Source organism: Podarcis filfolensis (genome assembly GCF_964270895.1).
Source record: "Podarcis filfolensis genome assembly, chromosome: 11".
In the NCBI taxonomy this organism is placed as follows: domain Eukaryota; kingdom Metazoa; phylum Chordata; class Lepidosauria; order Squamata; family Lacertidae; genus Podarcis; species Podarcis filfolensis.
The window spans coordinates 22,106,284-22,126,001 of record NC_139613.1 but is presented as its reverse complement, the minus strand read 5'-3'; the positions used below and the strand labels follow the sequence as shown (position 1 = coordinate 22,126,001).

At 43.1% G+C, this 19,718-nt stretch overlaps 1 protein-coding gene and 1 long non-coding RNA gene across 2 annotated transcripts; both read left to right on the top strand.

Moving 5' to 3' along the window:
• The first annotated feature begins 1,850 nt into the window (after positions 1–1,850).
• ESM1 (endothelial cell specific molecule 1) lies at positions 1,851–10,174 on the top strand. The gene is made up of 3 exons (XM_083576330.1): positions 1,851–2,434; positions 7,330–7,485; positions 8,559–10,174. The coding sequence occupies exons 1-3, from the start codon at positions 2,134–2,136 to the stop codon at positions 8,657–8,659; spliced, it is 558 nt and encodes a 185-aa protein (XP_083432456.1). The 5' UTR covers positions 1,851–2,133; the 3' UTR covers positions 8,660–10,174.
• Positions 10,175–16,241: 6,067 nt separating this feature from the next.
• LOC310744795 lies at positions 16,242–18,057 on the top strand. Its single transcript, XR_014539748.1, has 2 exons — positions 16,242–17,129; positions 17,811–18,057. It is a non-coding gene; the product is annotated as an uncharacterized lncRNA (long non-coding RNA).
• Positions 18,058–19,718: the final 1,661 nt, after the last annotated feature.

Sequence of the window (19,718 nt, the reverse complement as noted above, 5' to 3'; positions counted from 1 at the left end):
TGACAAATGACTACCCAACCTCTGCTTAAAAACCTCCAAGGAAGGAGAGTCCACAAGCTCTCAACGGAGACCATGCAACTGCCAGAAACCTCTTACTGTTAGAAAGTTTTTCGTGATGTTTAGTCGGAATCTCCTTTCTTGTAACTTCAAACCATCGGTTCAAGTCCTATCCTCCAGAGAAGGAAAAAATAAAGCTTGTTCCCTGTTCCATGTGACAGCCCTTGAGATATTTGAAGATGGCTATCATATCTCCTCTCAGTCTCCTCTTTTCCAGAGGAAAAACATACCCAGCTCCTTCAACCGTACCTCATAAGGCTTGGTTTCCAGCCACTTGACCATTTTGGTTGCCTTCCTCTGCACATGTTCCAGCTTGTCAACACCCTTCTTAAATTGTGGTGCCCAAAATTGGACACAGTACACCGGGTATGTTTTGACCAGTATTCCGGGTGTGGTTCTTATGTTCTGGAACATCCAAGGAGACTCTCAGGGTGGCTCATGATGACTCAAGAGAAGCAGCTGTTCCAAGGGTCTTGTGCTTCCTTTTGTGAATTCCCCACCATTGTACAAAATGAAACTTTTGCATCTCTCCTGGTGGAGTGTCCATCACCGAGGATGGGGAGATTGTCTCTGGGACAGGCAGGAGCGAGGCAGTGAGAAGTGAACAGCACTTACATGTCATGCTCCTTCCCCACTGTTGTCATGTTCAAAATTGCTCTCAGTGGCACTGAATAATAGAAACGTCAAAAGACTCCAATTCCTAATTAGAAGTAAGAAAGGCCCATCGCCTTCCAAGATTTATTTCTCTTCAGCATGATTCTCATGAGTAGAGTATCTCTGTCCTACCTCCTACCTCCTGAGTTTGAGCAGCTGTTCTATTGGCTCTTCTTTGCAATGGCTCTGAAAGCCTGAATGCCGTTTGAACAGAAAGAAATGTGAACATTTAGCCTTGGTTTTCTCCAATGGACGACCTGAAATTTCTCCACCAGAGTCAATGGAGTTCAGGAGCAGGAGGTTGCGTTGTTTCAGCCTCACTTGGCAACCACTTGACACTGCCTGCATGCAGATCAGATGCTCTAACGCTCAGCTGCAGCCCTTCCCTGTGGCCTTAAGGTAACTTGGAGCCTGGGCAGAGAATCATGCCCATAAATTGGTCCTCTGCTCCTGGGAACAGCAAATCAGCCAAAAGATACTGAACTGATAACTGTCAGATATCTGAAGGTGAAAACACAAGACCTTGACACCTATCTTACTATGTTGTCTTTGGCATGTCTCTTTGAATACAGTGCCTCAGTTAACTACCTAACCTAAATGTTGACGGGATTATTCTTTTTGTTCCAAATAAGAGTTTCCTTTAGCAGGTGTGCTACCATTTTTTTTCTTTAAAGCGCCCTTCTCCAATCTGGGTTCCTCCAGATGTTGTTGGAGCACAACTCCCATCACCTGTGAACATTGGCCATGCTGGCCGGGACTGATGGGACCCACCATCCAAAACATCTGGAAGGCACCAGGTCAGGGAAGGCTACTTTAAAGTAACAAGACATTGCTTTATATTACCAAGGTTGGTAGCAGGGGTTTAGAAAATGAATTGACCATGGCAGCCATGTAGTTAGATATACGATCTCTCTTTTTGACTTTGGGAGCTGCTTTTGTGAGTGAAAAGGGTGATTTGCAAGGGGATCGAGCCAATGTTGTCCTGAAGGAAAGGTATGTAACCTACTACTGCTCTTCCTCCCCACCCCACCCCCGTGCACTTTTCTGGCAGACATCCTTGAGCATTTGAGACGGATATGAGAGTTTTCAGCCCTCACTGGAAAACAACCCAACTAAACATAACAGATTACATCAGCTCAGGCTTTTCAATTCCTGGATGGCAGCAGCGTGCTAATCCAACCTTCATCCTGGATTTCGCAAAGTAAAACAAGGGAGGCTGGCAAGAAGACAGCTTGAGGAAATTGACGACGGCAGGCCTGGTGAGCAGTAGGCTGTATAAAGGCTCAAAAAACTGCAAGCTGATCTCCCAGCTACTACTTCTGGTCCTTCACTGCTACGTCCCAGCAGCAGCAGAAGACCTCACAGCTAAATTTCTCAACCTGCTCTTCTGCAGTGGAAACCGTGCACCTAGCACCAAAAGACATGAATCGTTTTTTGGTCTTCACTCTCTTTTTGGTACCCACGAATGCTGGACCTACTTGGAGTACCAAGTATGCTGTGGACTGCCCCGAGTCCTGCAACAGCAGCGAATGCAAAAGCCTGGTGCACTGTAAGAAGCAGGTGTTGGATGACTGCGGCTGCTGCAGAGTCTGTGCTGCAGCCTTGGGAGAGACGTGCTACCGGACCGTCGCAGGGATGGATGGCGTGAAATGCGGCCCTGGATTGAAGTGCCAGTTTTTTTCCGAAGAGGATGATTTTGGTGACGAGTTCGGTATCTGCAAAGGTAAAGGACAGTCACTGGATAAAACTGCCAGTCATGACAATTAGGATGATACTCTCCGTGTGTAGTGGCTGGTGATTTCATCCAGAAATACACAGTTAGTACTCTTTATTTTAAAAGCAACAGCAACACCCATCCACATTTGAATTATCCTGGCATAGCAAAAGCCTCTCTGAGATGGAGACAGACACAAATGGTTATTTATTGTTAAATCAATATTATGTCTAGTGCTTTCATTTCACAGTTTGGTAAGGTAGGTCGTAATTTCTATGTTTTGCAAACGGAGGCTGAGGCTGGGTTGCTTGAGGCTTCCAGTGAAATCTATGGCTGAGGTAGGTCTTAAACCTAACCAACTCTTATGCTGGTCCCGTACCTTCCAGAAACTACCCAGGCCTTATCCATTTGGAAAAGGACACTTTTACCAGGAACAACATTTAGTGATTGACTGGGAGAGATGCACAGGAGGGTGGTCCTAGGTGAAGATGTCCGACCAGGAGCATAGACGACCAAGAGAATGTAGTCTGCACTCCACAACAGGAGTTGTGGTACAAAAGATTTGTGGGGTGAGAACCCCACACCCAGCAGTGAAGATACAGGGTGATATTCAACGTTAGTCATACTCAGACCCGTTGAAATTAATGGGCACGACTAATTTAGGTCTATTAATGCCAATGAGTCTACTCAGAATCACATTGAATTGGATGCAATCTGTTTTCGTGAACCAGAAAAAGCTATCCCAGGTGTGCAGAGCTTCCATAGCACCAAGATGGGTCCTGTGAGCCTTCATATCCCTGCAGGTGCCTCCTTTCCCCCCCCTCTCCTCCCCAGCACCTAACAGGTGTTTTGTACTGTCAGAGATACAGCCCTTATTGGCACCAACTTTGTTAGAAGCAATGTACGTACTTTGTCAGATAAAGGTAATACAATTTTTGACTGTTCCGCTTCAGACTGCCCATGGGGTGTGCATGAAGTTTTTTTAAAAAAAATGCTGAGTGCTGTCTCATATTAAAATGTTAAACCTTTTTCTCTAATGAACTAGTCTGATACTAGTTTGACATATATGGGCAGAGTCTTTTTTTCCTATTCTTTCTCGTTTATTGTTTTTATATTCCATCCTTTTCTCCAAGGAGCTCAAAACAGCATACATGGTTCTGCCCCTCTTCTTTTAATCCCCACAACAGCCCTTTGAGGTAGGTTAGGCTGAGAGGCAGTGACTGGCCCAAGTGAGCTTCATGATGAAATGTGGATGTGAACCCTGGTCTCTCAGTCCGACACTCTAACCACTATAACATACAAGGAGCTCGTTTAAAAATTGCATTCTCCCATTTGCAGTCTGAAATTGTATACACTAGTCCAATCTACCACTTTTACTCTGCTTAATATGTAACCTAATATACAGATTGTTAGGTGCCTAGAAATGTATAGAAGTATAGTGTTCTGATCAAGGGAAGTCATGGTACAGCTCTGTTCTGACTTGGTGAGATCACACCTGTGCCACAGTTTATGAAGGATATTGACAAGCTGAAACACGTGCAGAGGAGGGCAACCAAGATGATCAAGGGTCTGGAAACCAAGCCCTATGATGTATGGTTGAAGGAACTTGGTATATTTAGCATGGTAAAGGGGAGATGTGATAGCCATCTTCAAATAACTAAAAGCCTGTCACATGGAGGATGGAACAAGCTACGACCCAAACCAATGGCTTCAAATTATAAAGAGGGAGACTCCAACTAAACATCTGGAAGAACTTTCCGATAGAAAGAGCTGTTCAAAAGTTGAACAGACTCCCATGGTGGATTCTCCTTCCTTTGAGGCTTTTAGGCAGAGATTGGATGGCCATTGACAGCTGAGATTCTTGCAGTGTCGGGGGTTTGGACTAGATGACTCTATAGGTCTTTTTCAATTCTATGATTCTATGAAAATGTACGTGTCCTTATGGTTTCTGCCTAGGGGGTAATAGCTTTTGGAAGCTGGGTTTTGGATTCCTCAAAGTTGGCTACCAAAAAAGACATTATTATTTATAGGATTCTGATGGCCTAAAGTGATTTGAAACGCAGGTTAGCATGCTGGCACATGAGCCAATATAGACAGTGCAGGAAGGCAGCTCATTCCTAGGTAAGTATACTTCGGATTGCAAGAACTGCATCCTTAAAGTCTAGACATATTCCCTGGGAGTTAATCTCATTTGATGTTCTCAGCACTCTCTTTGCACTAAAAGTGCACTCATTTAAAGCCCATGGCTCTCCCTTAAAGACTTCTGGGAACTGTAGTTTGTTAAGGATGCTGTGAACTCCATGAGTGTAGCTCCATGAGAGTGGAACTATATTCCCAGGAATGGTTCTTCAGGGAACCATTTGCTTTAAATGTGCATCGGTATGCTTTAAATGTATGCTGCAGATCGTAAGTCAGTGGAAACATGATCACTGATAGTGAACTTATGTTATAACTGGTGCTATCAGTATGCCAGACCAGGGGTACCAACTTGAATAAAATATTGTGGGGGCCCAGGTAAGCCCAACCCTGCAAAACTGATCACATGACGCAGTGCACGAACACCATTTGAATGGGAATGCCCATCAACTTTGCAGGGGCCCAGCCCCCTCAAATATTTTGTTGTGGGGGACCGAAAGCCTCATGGTCTCTAGGAGTGGTCTCTATGCACCAGAGGCTTGGGAGAATCCAAAGTTTGTAGAACTGCAACAACAACAACAACAACAACAAAATTGGACTACTGACTGAGGGGTGGGGGGAATGGAATGGCGTGTCTAGTAATCTGAATAGGATCACTGGGCATGACAACATTATGTTGCAGGTCCCATGCATATACTTAGGTGCTTAGGCTTGCAGGCTTACGTTTTGATCCAATGGGGAACGAGAACCTTCCTGTAAAATAAGCTTCAAACCGGCTAATCACCTGTTTGAAAGAGGCTGGGAGTCAGAGGAGGTGCTGCAGTCAGTTTCTCACACTCTTTCCCAAGCAGCCTGATTACAGCTTATTAAAGAGCTATGCAAGAGCAGGTCTGGAATGGGTTGTGTGGGATCCTAAAAAAGGTTCACATGCAAGAATTCCTCACCCATCTACGAAAGCATGTCCCTGTAGGTGATGAGTCCTAGTTGGAAGGAGGTACTTGAGTGTTTTTTTAGGCACGGCTTAAATGACTTTTGAGGTTGCTTTCAGAGTCCAGACAGCCTGTTCACTGCACATTTCTCCTAATTTGTTTGCAGGGAGATTAGACAATCTTTGGAGATTTATTGAGCATTCATTCTGATATGTTTGCAGGGAGCTTATGGGGCGTTGCATCAAGCACATGTTTTCTCACGCACTTCCATGCATTCCTGCCTTCATCACTTTTTTTTATAACAAATAGTTTGGGGGTTTTTGGGCTGGGGGGAATAGGGGGCAGCTATGTTGCGAAAGACCTCCCAACCAACTTGAATTGCATCACTGAATTTGCCAGTATGTGAATGTATCCCACTCAAAAATAGCAACAGCTTGGAAGCCCCCTGAGTCTCCCATGCACAATATATTTGGTGGTGCGGTCACTGCAAGTGGAGAGTAATTAGAAGAGATTCATAGGAGAACAATTCTTATGTGTGTTTTAGCCAATGGAGATTTTATGTTTGCATTTCAAATGGATGTAAATGAAAACCTGCTTCGTGGCCTGCTTTAATTTCAGGAGTGTGGAATTGCTTTCTGCTGCTGCGTCAAAGCAGAATCCAACATCTTGCAACGGGACTGGCCTTTTAGTTGTCTTCCTGGCACATTATCAAGCTTTAAATATGTAGTGGTTAGTGTCAGACTTTGGCTGGGGTGTGGGGATATGGCTTCAGATCTCCACTCAGCTACAAAGCTCACTGGGTAACTTGGGGCCGTCACTATTTGTGGTAAGAAGGGAAGGCCATCTTGTAATATTTGCTTTTTCATTTCCTGTTCCATTCACACCAAAACAGCCTCTGTCAGTAAACCACGGCATCCAGCTTCGCTTGTTTAGTCCACTGCTTAAATGCTATAGTCCAGCATAGCAAATGGGAGAGGGCAGTGCGGTTCTGTGGCACTTACCATTTAAAACTCCCAAAAATCTTCAGTAGATAAAAACGCTAATGCAGATCATATACAGGACTGTAGGCAATGTTCTGTATTATAATACAGAGAGAAAACCATACTGCTACAGGAGTCCTGATCTGGGGGGTGATGGGGGAAAGCCCTAGACAGGGCTGCTGGACAAAGGCATCTTACCGCCTCAGGTAGAGCAGCAAAGAGCAACACCTTCCCAAAAAAGCCAAAATACAAGGGACCCAAACCTGGCAAATATTTTGGCAATTTAGGCAGAAAATCCCACAAGCACCTTTCCTTTGCCTTGGCAGCAACAATTCAATCACAACAAAGCTCGCTAACCTAATAAATAACGTAACAATTTGTTATTTCATGACACAGCAGAGATAACTGTTTAATTCCAACCAGTTTATCTCTAGCTAGCATCCTTTGTTACTCCTAATTATATATATTTTATTAGATTGAAATCTTTGTTTAGCCGTCAGGAAAGGCAAAGGAAACAATTTAACTGAACATATCTTTTGCAAGTAATAAAGTAATATTATTAACAAGCTTGCAACTGTGGAAAATATATGAAGAGATATGAACACACACATGTTGGCATTGTTGCTTTTTTGCTTCTTGAATTGCTTTCATTATTGCTTTTCAAATTGTTTTATTATGAAGATCTTTGAATCATTAAAGGGGGGGGGGGAGTAAAGTTCAAGTTATATAACCAGTCTTCCATAATTAGGAATCCATAGAATCATAGAATTGTAGAACGGGAAAGTCTCCAAAGGGTCATCTAGTCCAACCCCCTGTGATTCATAATAGATTCACTGCTGTTTCTTTTACTGTCTTGCAGAGTGTCCATATGGGACCTATGGACTGGAGTGCCGAAGAACCTGCAACTGCCAGTCTGGCATATGCGACAGAGTAACTGGGAAATGCCTGAAATTTTCATTTTTCCAACTGGCTGCATCAAAGCCCCCCAGCAGACTAAAGCTAATTCCACATGCAGGTACGTGTTAATTGCTCAAAGCAGGAATGGGGAAACTGGTCCCTTCAGATGTTGTTGGACTCCACCTCTTGTCTGTTCCAGGCAGCATAGACAACAGCCGGTAATGATGAGAGTTGTAGCGCAACCATGTCTGGAGGTTCCCATCCAAGCAATAGAGCATCCTCCTGTGCAAGTGTGTTGAATGAACAGGAGCTGTGCATGAGCACCATGGCACTATGCAGGGGAGCTTTCTGATAGGAGCATCTGAGCATAGGAAACTGCCTTATACCGAGTCAGATCAATGGCCATCTACGTTGACCGGCAATAATTCTCCAGGGTTTCAGACAGAAGACCCCTGCTGGAGAAATCAGAGGATGACCCTGGAGGTCTTCTGCATCTGTTGGCCAGCAAGACTCCTTGCTGCCTTTGTCCCAAGAGATTAACATATTTGTGCTTTGGAGATCCATAACACCCAGTCATCAGACTACACAACCACATGCACCTCTCCAGGACTGCATGTGCAAGTAACTTATTCTGCATGCACAGCTTTTTTGAAGGGCCTAGAATCATAGAGTCATTGAATTGTAGAGTTGGAAGGGACCCCCAAGGCAGATTGGTTAGATCAGTGTTTCCCAAACTTTGGTCTCCATCTGTTTTTGGACTACAGCTCCCATAATCCCTGACCACTGGTCTTGCAAGCTAGGGATAATGGGAGTTGTAGTCCAAAAACAGCTGGAGACCCAAGTTTGGGTTAGATCTATGTATGGTAGTGGGAGATATTACACATGAGTCTCCCATGGCAGAATAATGTCCAGATGCATTGTTAAGCTGAAGACCAGAAGAGGATGGAGGGACAAGGTCTCCATGATTGTAGCCATGATATTTAAATATATTCTAGATCTGGTGTGCAGAATCTGTGGTCCTCCCCATATTGCTGAACTACAACTCCCATCATCCATCGCCATTGACCATGCTTGCTGGGGCAGATGGAGTTGTAGTTCAGCAGCATCTGGAGGGCCAGCGGTTCCCTGTTCTAGACGAAGACACGAAGGGGGAAAATTATTTAATAATCTTTCTCTATTTTAAACTTTCAGAGAATGATATGGGATCCGGTGATGGCAATTCTGTAAAAGAGGATTTTGTCAAAGAAAAAGCCATTAACTCCCCAATAACGAAATGGCTAAACCCTCGCTGATATTAGCCTATATGGGCAGGACTTTCAAAACTGATGTGCTTTCTTCACATTTATAATGAATGTTCAGCAATCTGCTCCAGCAAAGGAAATAGTAATGTGTAATAAACAAATAACCGAATCCAGTCTGTAACTTCAGGAAAAGAGTATAAGACTGTGTACAGTGTACATGTTTTAAAGAACACATCTTAATTGTCATTAGAATACTAAAGTACATTATGAACTGTCGAATGTAAACTTTTTTGAAAGGACACATGAATCTAGGAGTCATCTCAAATCTGCAAGCCCTACACAAAATATTCATTCATTTAAAACATAGGAATTGTATGGTGACAGAAGTCCACCAAAGTTAGGAAATGTAAATTTTATAGCTGATATCCTGATAGACTGATGAATGTAATAAAAGGGACTAAAATCAGTATTAATTTTGAATATGAAGACTACAGTTTTACGCATATTGACATGGAATTAAGAGCCATGGAATTCAGTGAGACTTATTTTTGTGTAAGCATGCCTAGGATCCGGCTGCACTGCCACAATCCAAGACACAGCTAAACTTGCAGGCAGTTGAATCCTGTGTATGTTTACTTGGAGTTACACGCTACTATGCTCTCTGGTAAGTGGGAATTGCTGCCTTTACCCAATTGAAAATGTGTCCATACCCTTAGGCGCCCTTCGTTCAGTGTTAAATGGTGGCTTAAAACCACATATTTCAGTGATATAAATCCCATCAAATTCAATGGGATTAAGGCTGCTTGTCTGCAGGATTGCACCCTCATAGTTTTGTTCGGTTCCTTTTACACAGGAAAGACCACCAGCTAACTTTCCACAGCTCATAATACACATCTCAAGTGTGACAAACCCAGGCAGGTTTACAGCAGTTTTAAACAGTGATTCAACTGCTAAGTAGATTATATGAGCTACTGATTATGTAAAAACACTAGAGCAAATATTGTAAATAATGCATCTGTGGAAACAGAATGAAGGAAGCTGGAATTAAAATGAACTTTATGTAGGAGATGTGGAGTTTTTATAAGAGGAAACTCTTACAGGTCATCAAAGTGTAAAAAATAAGTTAGGGGCAGCCCCTTAGGCCTCTTAATGTATTTATTGGTGCTGAACCAATTTTTCCTTGCTGCAGTAGACCAACATTTACACTGGCTTCAATTTGTAAGGCTGAGTTGTCAGCCTGAAGACGGGAGTTCACAATGGAAGTGCCAACACAATCAGCAGTACAGAAAAGTGCAAACAATTCCTGTGTAAGTCAATGGATCATTTCGAAGCAAGTCAGATTTGAGGCTCCTCCGGGAAATTTTTTAGTCCAATAAATGGGGCTTGGCAGGCATAATGAGAGAGTTTATTTAAATAGTGCTGTGAATACTTTCATGAATTTAGTTCTTTTATTGTTGCTCTTTGTCAGATATTTGTGACTATGATGGATCTTTGAATGTGCATGTAATAAGCTCAATGTTTATAAGTGTATATGTGTATTATTGCCCAATAAATCAGATAGAAACATATTGCTTCCACATTCTGTTCATGATAGTTAGGGATGATGTGAGTTGTAGTCTGACAACATCTGGAAGGCCACACGTTAGCCATCCCTGCAATACCTGATGTCACAATATACTGTGATCCTTTAAACAACAACAACTAGAAGTGTCAGAGACTGAAACTGGGACCTTCTGCATGTAATCTAATTTTGAGTTACATTCCTTTTTCCATTTTTAAGACAGAGCAAAACAAGCTCAGTCGGTAAAGCATGCGACTCAGTCTCAGGATTATGGGTTCCAGCCCCACATTGGGCAAAAGATTCCTGTGTTACAGGGGGTGTGGCCCCTTAAAGGTAAAGGTATAGGGACCCCTGACCATTAGGTCCAATCGGGACCGACTCTGGGGTTGCGGCGCTCATCTCACTTTATTGGCCGAGGGAGACGGCGTACAGCTTCCGGGTTATGTGGCCAGCATGACAAAGCCGCCTCTGGCGAACCAGAGCAGCGCACGGAAACGCTGTTTACCTTCTCGCCGGAGCGGTACCTATTTATCTACTTGCACTTTGACGTGCTTTCGAACTGCTAGGTTGGCAGGAGCTGGGACCGAGCAACGGGAGCTCACCCCGCTGCGGGGATTCGAACTGCTGACCTTCTGATCGACAAGTCCTAGGCTCTGTGGTTTAACCCACAGCGCCACCCGCATCCCTTACAACTCTACAATTCTATGGTTCTATACACTGGAAAATTGATTTATTTCACTTGACGTCTCCATTTCTAATTATTGGGGGCCCCTTTCACCTCAAACAGCTTCCTCTTTAGTGAGACAATCCTGGCTTCTATAGAGGTCATTGAATAAAGGAGTGTTCTTGAAGGCTGGTCAATGTTATGCAACGGTGGCTGGAGGTATAATCCAAAATGCATTCTATAAAAGGCTCTGACACAATCAGCGACTAAGGATCACATACCCACAACAGAGAGCTGAATGAGGCTGGAATGCATTCTGAATCTTGTCATACTGAATAAAGGATAAAAAGACTCCATAAATTGATCAGTTTGCTGCCTTCCTTCTCTAGTTTACAGTATTTGCAAGCATGGTTCTATAGGTGAAATCCTATGCCATAGGAAAGTCGGTCAATTTCAGTTTATAATTTTTCCTGTTTTAAGATCAGTTGCCCAAATTTTGAGGTGTTTTTTTTAAAGCTCTCGTAAAAAATCATCAGAATCTTAACGTGAATTTCTCTTGATATAAATATTTTTGTATGCAATTTTGCCTAACATGCACATTTTTGCAAAGCATATGTCCCCCAATATTTATATTTTCCTTAATAGTATTTATTCTTCTTGCATACTATTTTGCTGATATATGCATTTATATGCACACTTTCTCCTAGTATGTAAAGTTTTGCACACATTGCTTAAAAGGACAACTGTGTCTTGTTTGCACACTGTTTTGGACAATGCAAATTAAGCAGCTTCATTTTAAAGGGGGACTGAATTAAATCCCTCCCCCATCTCTAAGCGGACTTGGACAATGGGACTTCCCATTCTCATGCCTGCAGTCCCACTGCTCTGGAATGTCCCCCCAGCTCTTCAGAGACTGATCTTCTTCCTTTTTATAACTCAGTGACATGCACACTGCTGTTAATAAGTTTAAAAATAAATAAAGCTATTCTAATGACAATTTAAGGTTACAAAATTGTAGCTAGTGTAGTTCAGGCTGAAACACAAATAGCTCAAAATTCATGGGCAGAGTATGAAAAACTGACTTCCTTATCACTGTCATCAGAGGATCAGCATGAATAGAACTTTTATAGGGTGCTAGAGAGCATGGATTAATCCATCTCCGGGGTGCCAAAGCATATATTTTGAATGAAAATACCATTATTAACACCTGCACACAGCATCGGATGTCTTTAAATGGTCTGTTTTTGATCACCACAATGTTTTGAAAGTATTTCCTGACACCTGGGAATTTGGTAAATATTTCCTGTTTTTATTGTGTCTAGAGAAAACAGGAATTTTCCAAGTTGAAACTGGTTCATTGACAGGCTCTTAGAAGGCTTACAGTTGGGTATTTATGGATGTGTTTTGCTTGTCATAAGAGGTCAAAACAAAACTATCTGATTTTGGGGTTCCTCTGAAATAAATGATCTCTTGGAACAAAATCGCAATTGAATGAAATGATTGTGCTAACTCTATATTAATTTTTATAGGTTTTGACATTATTCAAAATACTGACAAGCAGAGATCTGCAACCATGCAAACATATTTTTAATGTGCAATGCTTTGTCGGTAGCCCCTTAATGATTCACACAGGAAAACCACACGTGCAGACTTTCATACATCCCATTTATCTTTTCATTCTTTATGACTGCCATCCTAAATGGCAGAAGTTAGTTCTGTAACAATATGCATAGGAGTGCACTGATAATGCAAAGTACTGAATGAATGAATGAAATCTTTATTGCTAAAAGCTATAAGTCATCACAATTGGTCACAACGCGTAAAATACAAATAATTAATTTAAAACTGAACAGCAACAACAGCAAAGCAAACATACAGAAATGCGAAATATCACACCTGCATAAGTTAAAGCACTCCGCTTCTCACACACACACCCTTATGATACTTGTCTTGGTGCCTAGCTTTCAACTTACTTGCAGCCAAGGCAAATTTTGCAACCTGTGTGCAGTTATAAATACAGTACGTTATTGCCAGCCAGCAAAATACAGATTTGCTCAAGGGGAGGTCAATTGGAGAGAGAGAGCAAAGGATGTAATCGAGGAATTTTCGTATATAAAGGGCATCGTAGCAAAAAGGGTTGAATGTCCTCCACGTCTCCCGACTCAAAGATGCATAGTCTTTGGTACACAGGAGTGTTATTAAATCTTCCCATTGGAGTAATATTATTTATTCATTAATCCTTCTTATACTCCACTCTTTCTCCTGCTATTGCTCAGGATGGCTAACAACAGTTTTAAAACACAATGAAAATATTCTAAAACTTAACCACAAATCAATACAACACAGAACAAGAACACTGACATAGGCTGCAATCTTCTGAGCATTTAAGTGAAAGTTACCCTTAGGAAATACAGTGTGTCTTAACTTTTGAGTAGCCACAGATAGAAGATGTTGTGCATTTAACAGTCGGTCACTGTTGTGCTGATGATGCTTGTCTTTTCAGTTCACAGCACCTCTTTCCTCCTCCATTAAGTCACAATACCTAAATTCTGCCTATTTTGTGTTTGTTCTTTGTACACAATTGATTTCTTGTTTTTACACCAATGTACAAATGAAATGTTTATGGTAACACAAAACGCACATTATCCTTATACTTCTATCTATCATTCCAAAACATGATGAAAAGCAACCAATGTTCCAAAAGCTTATTTGCTTTGCTCATTAGATGCTCCTTCTCAAATATGTCCTCTTAACCATTACTATTTCAGAACAGATTTTATCAAACATTCTGCTGCAGGTGGAGGGTTACTTTTCTTCCATTTTTTGGCTATGGAGATTTTCCGCTGCTGTCACTAAGTTAACTATTACTTCAGAGTCTATTTCTAGCGCAGAAATAAGCTATTTTTACACAGCCTAAAAGCAAATGTTTTGAATCCAGGGATAACAAGTAACCTCTTATTTCATAGATTGTATTACAGATTGCAGTACTTCCACTGTTGGAGGCAGTGTACAGTGGTACCTCTGGTTACGTACTTAATTCGTTCCGGCGGTCCATTCTTAACCTGAAACCGTTCTTAACCTGAGGTACCACTTTAGCTAATGGGGCCTCCCACTGCTGCCGCACAATTTCTGTTCTCATCACGAGGTACTACTTCCAGGTTAGTGGAGTCTGTAACCCGAAGTGTTTGTAACCCAAGGTGTTTGTAACCCGAGGTACAACTGTACTTCTGAATGCCAGTTGCTTGAAATCACAAGTGGGGAGAGTTCTGTCCTGCTTTCAGTCTTTCCACAGGAATTTGGTCGGCCATTATGAGAACAGGATGCTATTAGCCCATGAGGCTCTTCTTATGTTCTCAGAGCTGATGAGACCAATATAGTGAGTCCAATGGTCAAGAAGGCAGTTTCTGCATGTGCTGTAGAGGGAAGTGAGGGGCAGATGGGGCTCATCAACTGGTAGCCCATCTAGGAGAAGGAAAACTCTGATCCTAAACTTCCACTGCCTTGCAGGATAGTTTCGGGAGAAGAATAGTCCAAGGAGAAAGCCCTACACAAATTGGGAGTGGAGCCCCTAAGACAGTTGAATGGTGCCTTGTTCGCCTCCTTCCGGAAACTCCTGCAGTCCAGCTGGTGCCAAACATGGTCAATAGCACCAGGACAGCAAACTGAGCAGCCACACAGCTCACCTGCTCAAAGTCTTCCCCTCCCACTATGCTGACATGGATTGCATTTTCACTTAAATTGTAGTCACTATATCTAATTCTCCATAAATAGACATTAGCATCTGCAACTTTTATGCAAATATATTTCGTTCCCCCCCCCCTTTTTTTACAATGCATAAGTGACCCTTTCTATTGAAGGTAACACTATCACAGTAAGAGGATTGGGAAAAATAAACTTTAATTTCCTCTCTTATTTCCAAAACGATGTAAGTTCTGTGCTCTTCAAGCTCATAGGAAATGTACCTTTTAAAATGGACACATGGACTGAAACTCATATCAAAGGATTCTGCCCTCTTGCATGCAAAAGGCCTATTTTGGAAGAGCAAACAAACAAACAAACAAACAAACAAACAAACAAACAAACTGAAAAGCTATTGAAATCCAGAAACAATATTAGCATGCTCCTGAAGACTGAAGTACAATGGAAAAAGAGGAATGCAAGAGGGTCCCTACAGCTATGACACATTTTCCTCCTTGTTATTTTTAGTTTTCTATTCCTGATTTTTTATTTTGGATTTCACTTGGCTTCCCCTCCTGCATCCCCTCACTCATTTATAGCTCTTCCTTATAGAGTGCATTTCATACATTCTTTCCTTTCCTCTAAAGGAAACACAGGGATTCTTTGCCAGCTTAAGGAGGACATGTTTGTCTTGGCAAAGTGAGATTCTTGCTTTAGTCTATTTAGGAAAACTGTTTATGCTTTTCAGCTTTCTAATATTCTGGGCTTCATAGAGATAAGGAGGCCTAGAGAACATTGATAAGCCAGGCTTGAAATTCTACATTGTTCTGATATTATCCTTTTGGCGGGGGGGGGGGGGAGATGAATTTTGGATGCTGGATGCCACTTAGGGTGGTCATGTGTCCTACGTCATACTGTGCAACTGTCCGATTGTAAGTGGGACATCCCAGGTTTACAAAAGCCACTCTGGCTTCTCATTCCATTCCCAAATGTCCTTTTTTGGCTCCCATGCACCGCCTGCTCCTCTTCCTCCTTCCGGAAGCGGTGCCAGCATCCAGAAGTGTGGTGCTGACTTCCGGAAGTACATTGGCTGGAAAGCTGAGCCACTGTGGCCCTCGAGGTGGCAGCAACCGGGGCAAGGGCAGGCGGGCGAAGGTGCATAAGGGCATGTCAATGGGAGGAAGCTTGGGGGGGCAGGGTCTGAGTGAGAGGGGGCATCCATCAAGGTCGTGTCCCGATTTCCCTCACTGGGATGTTGGAGGGTGTGCTCCTTTATAGAGAACTACCCTCTATTTGGGACACAGGTGGTGTTGTGGGCTAAACCACAGAGCCTAGGACTTGCTGATCAGAAGGTCGGCAGTTCGAATCCCCGCGATGGGGTGAGCTCCCGTTGCTCGGTCCCTGTTCCTGCCAACCTAGCAGTTCGAAAGCACATCAAAGTGCAAGTAGATAAATAGGTACTGCTCCAGCGGGAAGGTAAACGGCATTTCTATGTGCTGCTCTGGTTCGCCAGAAGCAGCTTAGTCATGCTGGCCACATGACCCGTAAGCTGTACGGCTCCCTCGGCCAATAAAGCGAGATGAGTGCCGCAACCCCAGAGTCAGCCACGACTGGACCTAATGGTCAGGGGTCTCTTTACCTTTACTTTACCCTCTATTTAGAAGTAATCATTTTTTCTGGAGGGCTCTCCAGTTTAAAGAAAATGAACCACCAAAACAGAGAGCCTTCAGACAGTTACCCATCCACAGTTGGGTACCTGTAGACTGGTCAGGCACAAAAACCACCAGGTCACAGTTGCCCCCACTTTGCCGAGTTGTCCTGTCTTTCTATTCACACTGCAGTGATTTGCAACTAAATTTGCAACTATACATATCAACTACCATGTGCAAATTTTATGCAAATCTCTGTCCTCTTTTTTCTTTCTTTTTTCCTACAATTTAAGTGGTTGGACTATCTATTCCTAATTTCCACCATGCAACAAAATTTTCCACCCTATCTATTCCTAACTCCACCCTCCAACAAAACATTTGGCATTTCCAAGTGGGGATAGTGTTTCACAGCGCTACTGTCAAAATTATACTGAAAAGAAACTCCTATTCTATACAGGAATCTGCCTCATTCTACTTCGCTTCTTAGGCTGGCCTACGTATTCTGCTTAGCTCACAGCTTTTGCAATCCTTTGGCCGTTTTGCAGAGAGAACATTTTCTCCTTCATCATTTTTAAGACTATCAATGGCAATTAGCCACTGCTGGAGGTGGTTTGCCACTAAATGCTAGTTGTAGAGAATTACAGGAGGGGAGAGGCTATTAAGCTCAGGTCCTGCTTGGCTGATGTGAAACAGGCTGCTGGAGTGGATTGGTTTGATCCAGCAGAGCTCTTATGTTCTTTGCAAGACACTTCCTGTTCCTGTCTTCTTCTTTGGTGATCACTCATAGCCAAGTAAGATTGTCTTCCATAAACACGGTTTTAACAGTGAGTCCGTAAGTGACTATGGAGGACAATTCAAGATCCACACGTCCTTCCATGGTGGGGACATAGGTTTCTGGGTGTGAGTTGATCATGGTGAGAGTTTGCCAAGCATGCCTTCCTCTTAGCGCATTTCTCCTTCTCGTCCTGAGTTCGAGTGTACAGTGGTACCAGGTTAAGTACTTAATTCGTTCCGGAGGTCCGTACTTAACCTGAAACTGTTCTTAACCTGAAGCACCACTTTAGCTAATGGGGCCTCCCACTGCTGCTGCGCTGCTGGAGCACAATTTCTGTTCTCATCCTGAAGCAAAGTTCTTAACCTGAAGCACTATTTCTGGGTTAGCAGAGTCTGTAACCTGAAGTGTATGTAACCTGAAGCGTATTGTCAGGGAACTGCCATCGGAGCCAGAGGCGGAGGGAAGACTCCAGAGGGATGCCGGAGAGGGTCCCAGTAGGGAGAGAAGCAGCCCATCTGCTGGGGAAGGAAATCAGCGTAGCACCAATGGAGAAGGTGGGCAGATGGGGGAATCGGCGAGGGGGCTCCAGGACTCCTCGCCGGAGACCAGCGGGGAGAGCACGGGTCCTCTGCTGCCCACACCCTCCCTGCGCAGAAGACTTCTGCGCAGGGAGAGTAGGAGCAGACTAGGCGTCAAAGAATTTCTTTGCTGGAAGAAGTTCAAGAAACGCCCACTGACGGATTCTGCCAGCAATTGAGACAGCCACGGGTGAGAGGCTGTCCAGACAGAAAGGGTTCACCCAGGTAACCTAGCCAGGAGTGGCGACAACTTACGCATGAGCAACCCCTAGAACCATTACACGTATGTAACCCGAGGTACCACTGTATTCAAAACCCATGCAGAGGGACTCTAGCTCCTTAATGTGTTCTGGAAGTAGGTTACTCTCTGTCATTATTTATTTATTCACACCCTCCAATATTCTCCTCCCATGAAAGTAGGGACGTCCTATTCCACCACCACCACCATCATTTTATTATTTATACCCCAACCACCTGACTGGGTTGCCCCAGCCACTCTGGGCGGCTTCCAACATATATGAAAACATAATAAAACATTAAACATTTTTAAACTTCCCTCTATAAAGCTGCCTTCAGATGTCTTCTAAATGGTATAGTTACTTATCTCCTTGGCTTGGGAGGTTGCATAACTCCATACCCTCCAACATTTCTCCGATGAAAATAGGGACGGCCTAAGGAAAAGCAGGACATTCCAGGATCAAATCAGAAACCAGGATGGCTTCTATAAATCCAGGACTGTCCCTGGAAAATAGGGACACTTGGAGGGTCTGTTTATTAACTTCCCCCCCTCAGTTTACCACTAAAGTGCTGATAGTGCTCAAACACACTGTTTCATCATTACATCAACCCTGTTAGGTTCAGAGAGTGAGTGGCCCAATGATCACTTAGTGAATTTCTTGGCTGTATAGGACTCAAACCCAGTTCTCCCCATTGCTAGTCTGGAACTCCTACTATACTAACTACAGTGGTACCTCGGGTTACATACGCTTCAGGTTACATATGCTTCAGGTTACAGACTCCGCTAACCCAGAAATAGTACCTCGGGTTATGAACTTTGCTTCAGGATGAGAACAGAAATCATGTGGCGGTGGCGTAGCAGCAGCGGGAGGCCCCATTAGCTAAAGTGATATCTCAGGTTAAGAACAGTTTCAGGTTAAGAACGGACCGCCGGAACAAATTATGTACTTAACCTGAGGTACCACTGTACACTATACTGCATAATGAGCACAAATAATCATAAATGCACAATAAAAGGATATCTGGAGGGGCCCTATAGACTGATGACTTGAACCCCTGTTGTGACTAAAATACATGATTTGTCAACAATGTTATGCTGGGTGAAGTCTATTCCGTTCCCCACCCCCCCTTCGAAGTGTGTTCTCCTCAGGAAAAGCGCAACTTCATCCACAATTGGTGTAAACAATGTGACCTTCAGATAGAATGGAGCCAAAGGTCCTATGAATAGCCTTCCTTGTGAGGAAGACGGCAGAAGTACTGTTTGTTAAGACATGAAAATGACCTGAGGCTGCAAGCCTTATAAACATTTCTGCTGTTAAAAGAGTTGCTTACTTTTTTCACTTAATACATTCAGGAAGCGTCATAGAATAAAATAAAGCAGAATGAATCTGCCGCTAGGGCAAATATTATTGTGCCAAGCGCATGTTGCAGAATACACCTGCAATAAGACACCATTCTGGCGTATTCATATGCACAACCTTATTCTGGAGCACTCTCAGCTAGGAACATAAAAGTTGCCATATATGAAGTCATACCACTTGTCCATCTTACTAGTTCTGTCAACACTGACTGGCAGCAGAACTCTGCCAGTCCTACTTGCATGCAAAGCAGATACTCTATGGCTGAGCTCCAGGCTATGGGATTTTGAGCACTGCAGTCAAAACAATAATAAAAACATGCATATTTATTTTTAAACCCTGACATAATATAGTGCGGAATTCAGTGGCCAGAATTAAAACTATTTTGTTAAGACACCCAACTATGGGCTCCATTCCTGTGATTAATGGAATGTGCTAGTTTATTTTTCCCTTGAGAATCCAAAAGGCTTAAAAAAGGATCAGAACTGAACAAAAGCATATCAATAACAGGAAGCTGTTGGTGAGAAATACCCCGATCTTCCTGTAAATTCACGTCACCACGCTCCTCAGGGACAAAGGTGCATGAACAGCATGGTAAATAATTATGATT

What these genes read in the sequence shown, in the direction of transcription:
- ESM1 (XM_083576330.1), top strand. Translation starts at nt 2,134, where the DNA reads ATGAATCGTTTTTTGGTCTTCACTCTCTTTTTGGTACCCACGAATGCT. An exon ending in CGAGTTCGGTATCTGCAAAG is followed by an intron (nt 2,435 to 7,329) that starts GTAAAGGACAGT and finishes ACTGTCTTGCAG; the next exon opens with AGTGTCCATATGGGACCTAT. An exon ending in AAAGCTAATTCCACATGCAG is followed by an intron (nt 7,486 to 8,558) that starts GTACGTGTTAAT and finishes TTAAACTTTCAG; the next exon opens with AGAATGATATGGGATCCGGT.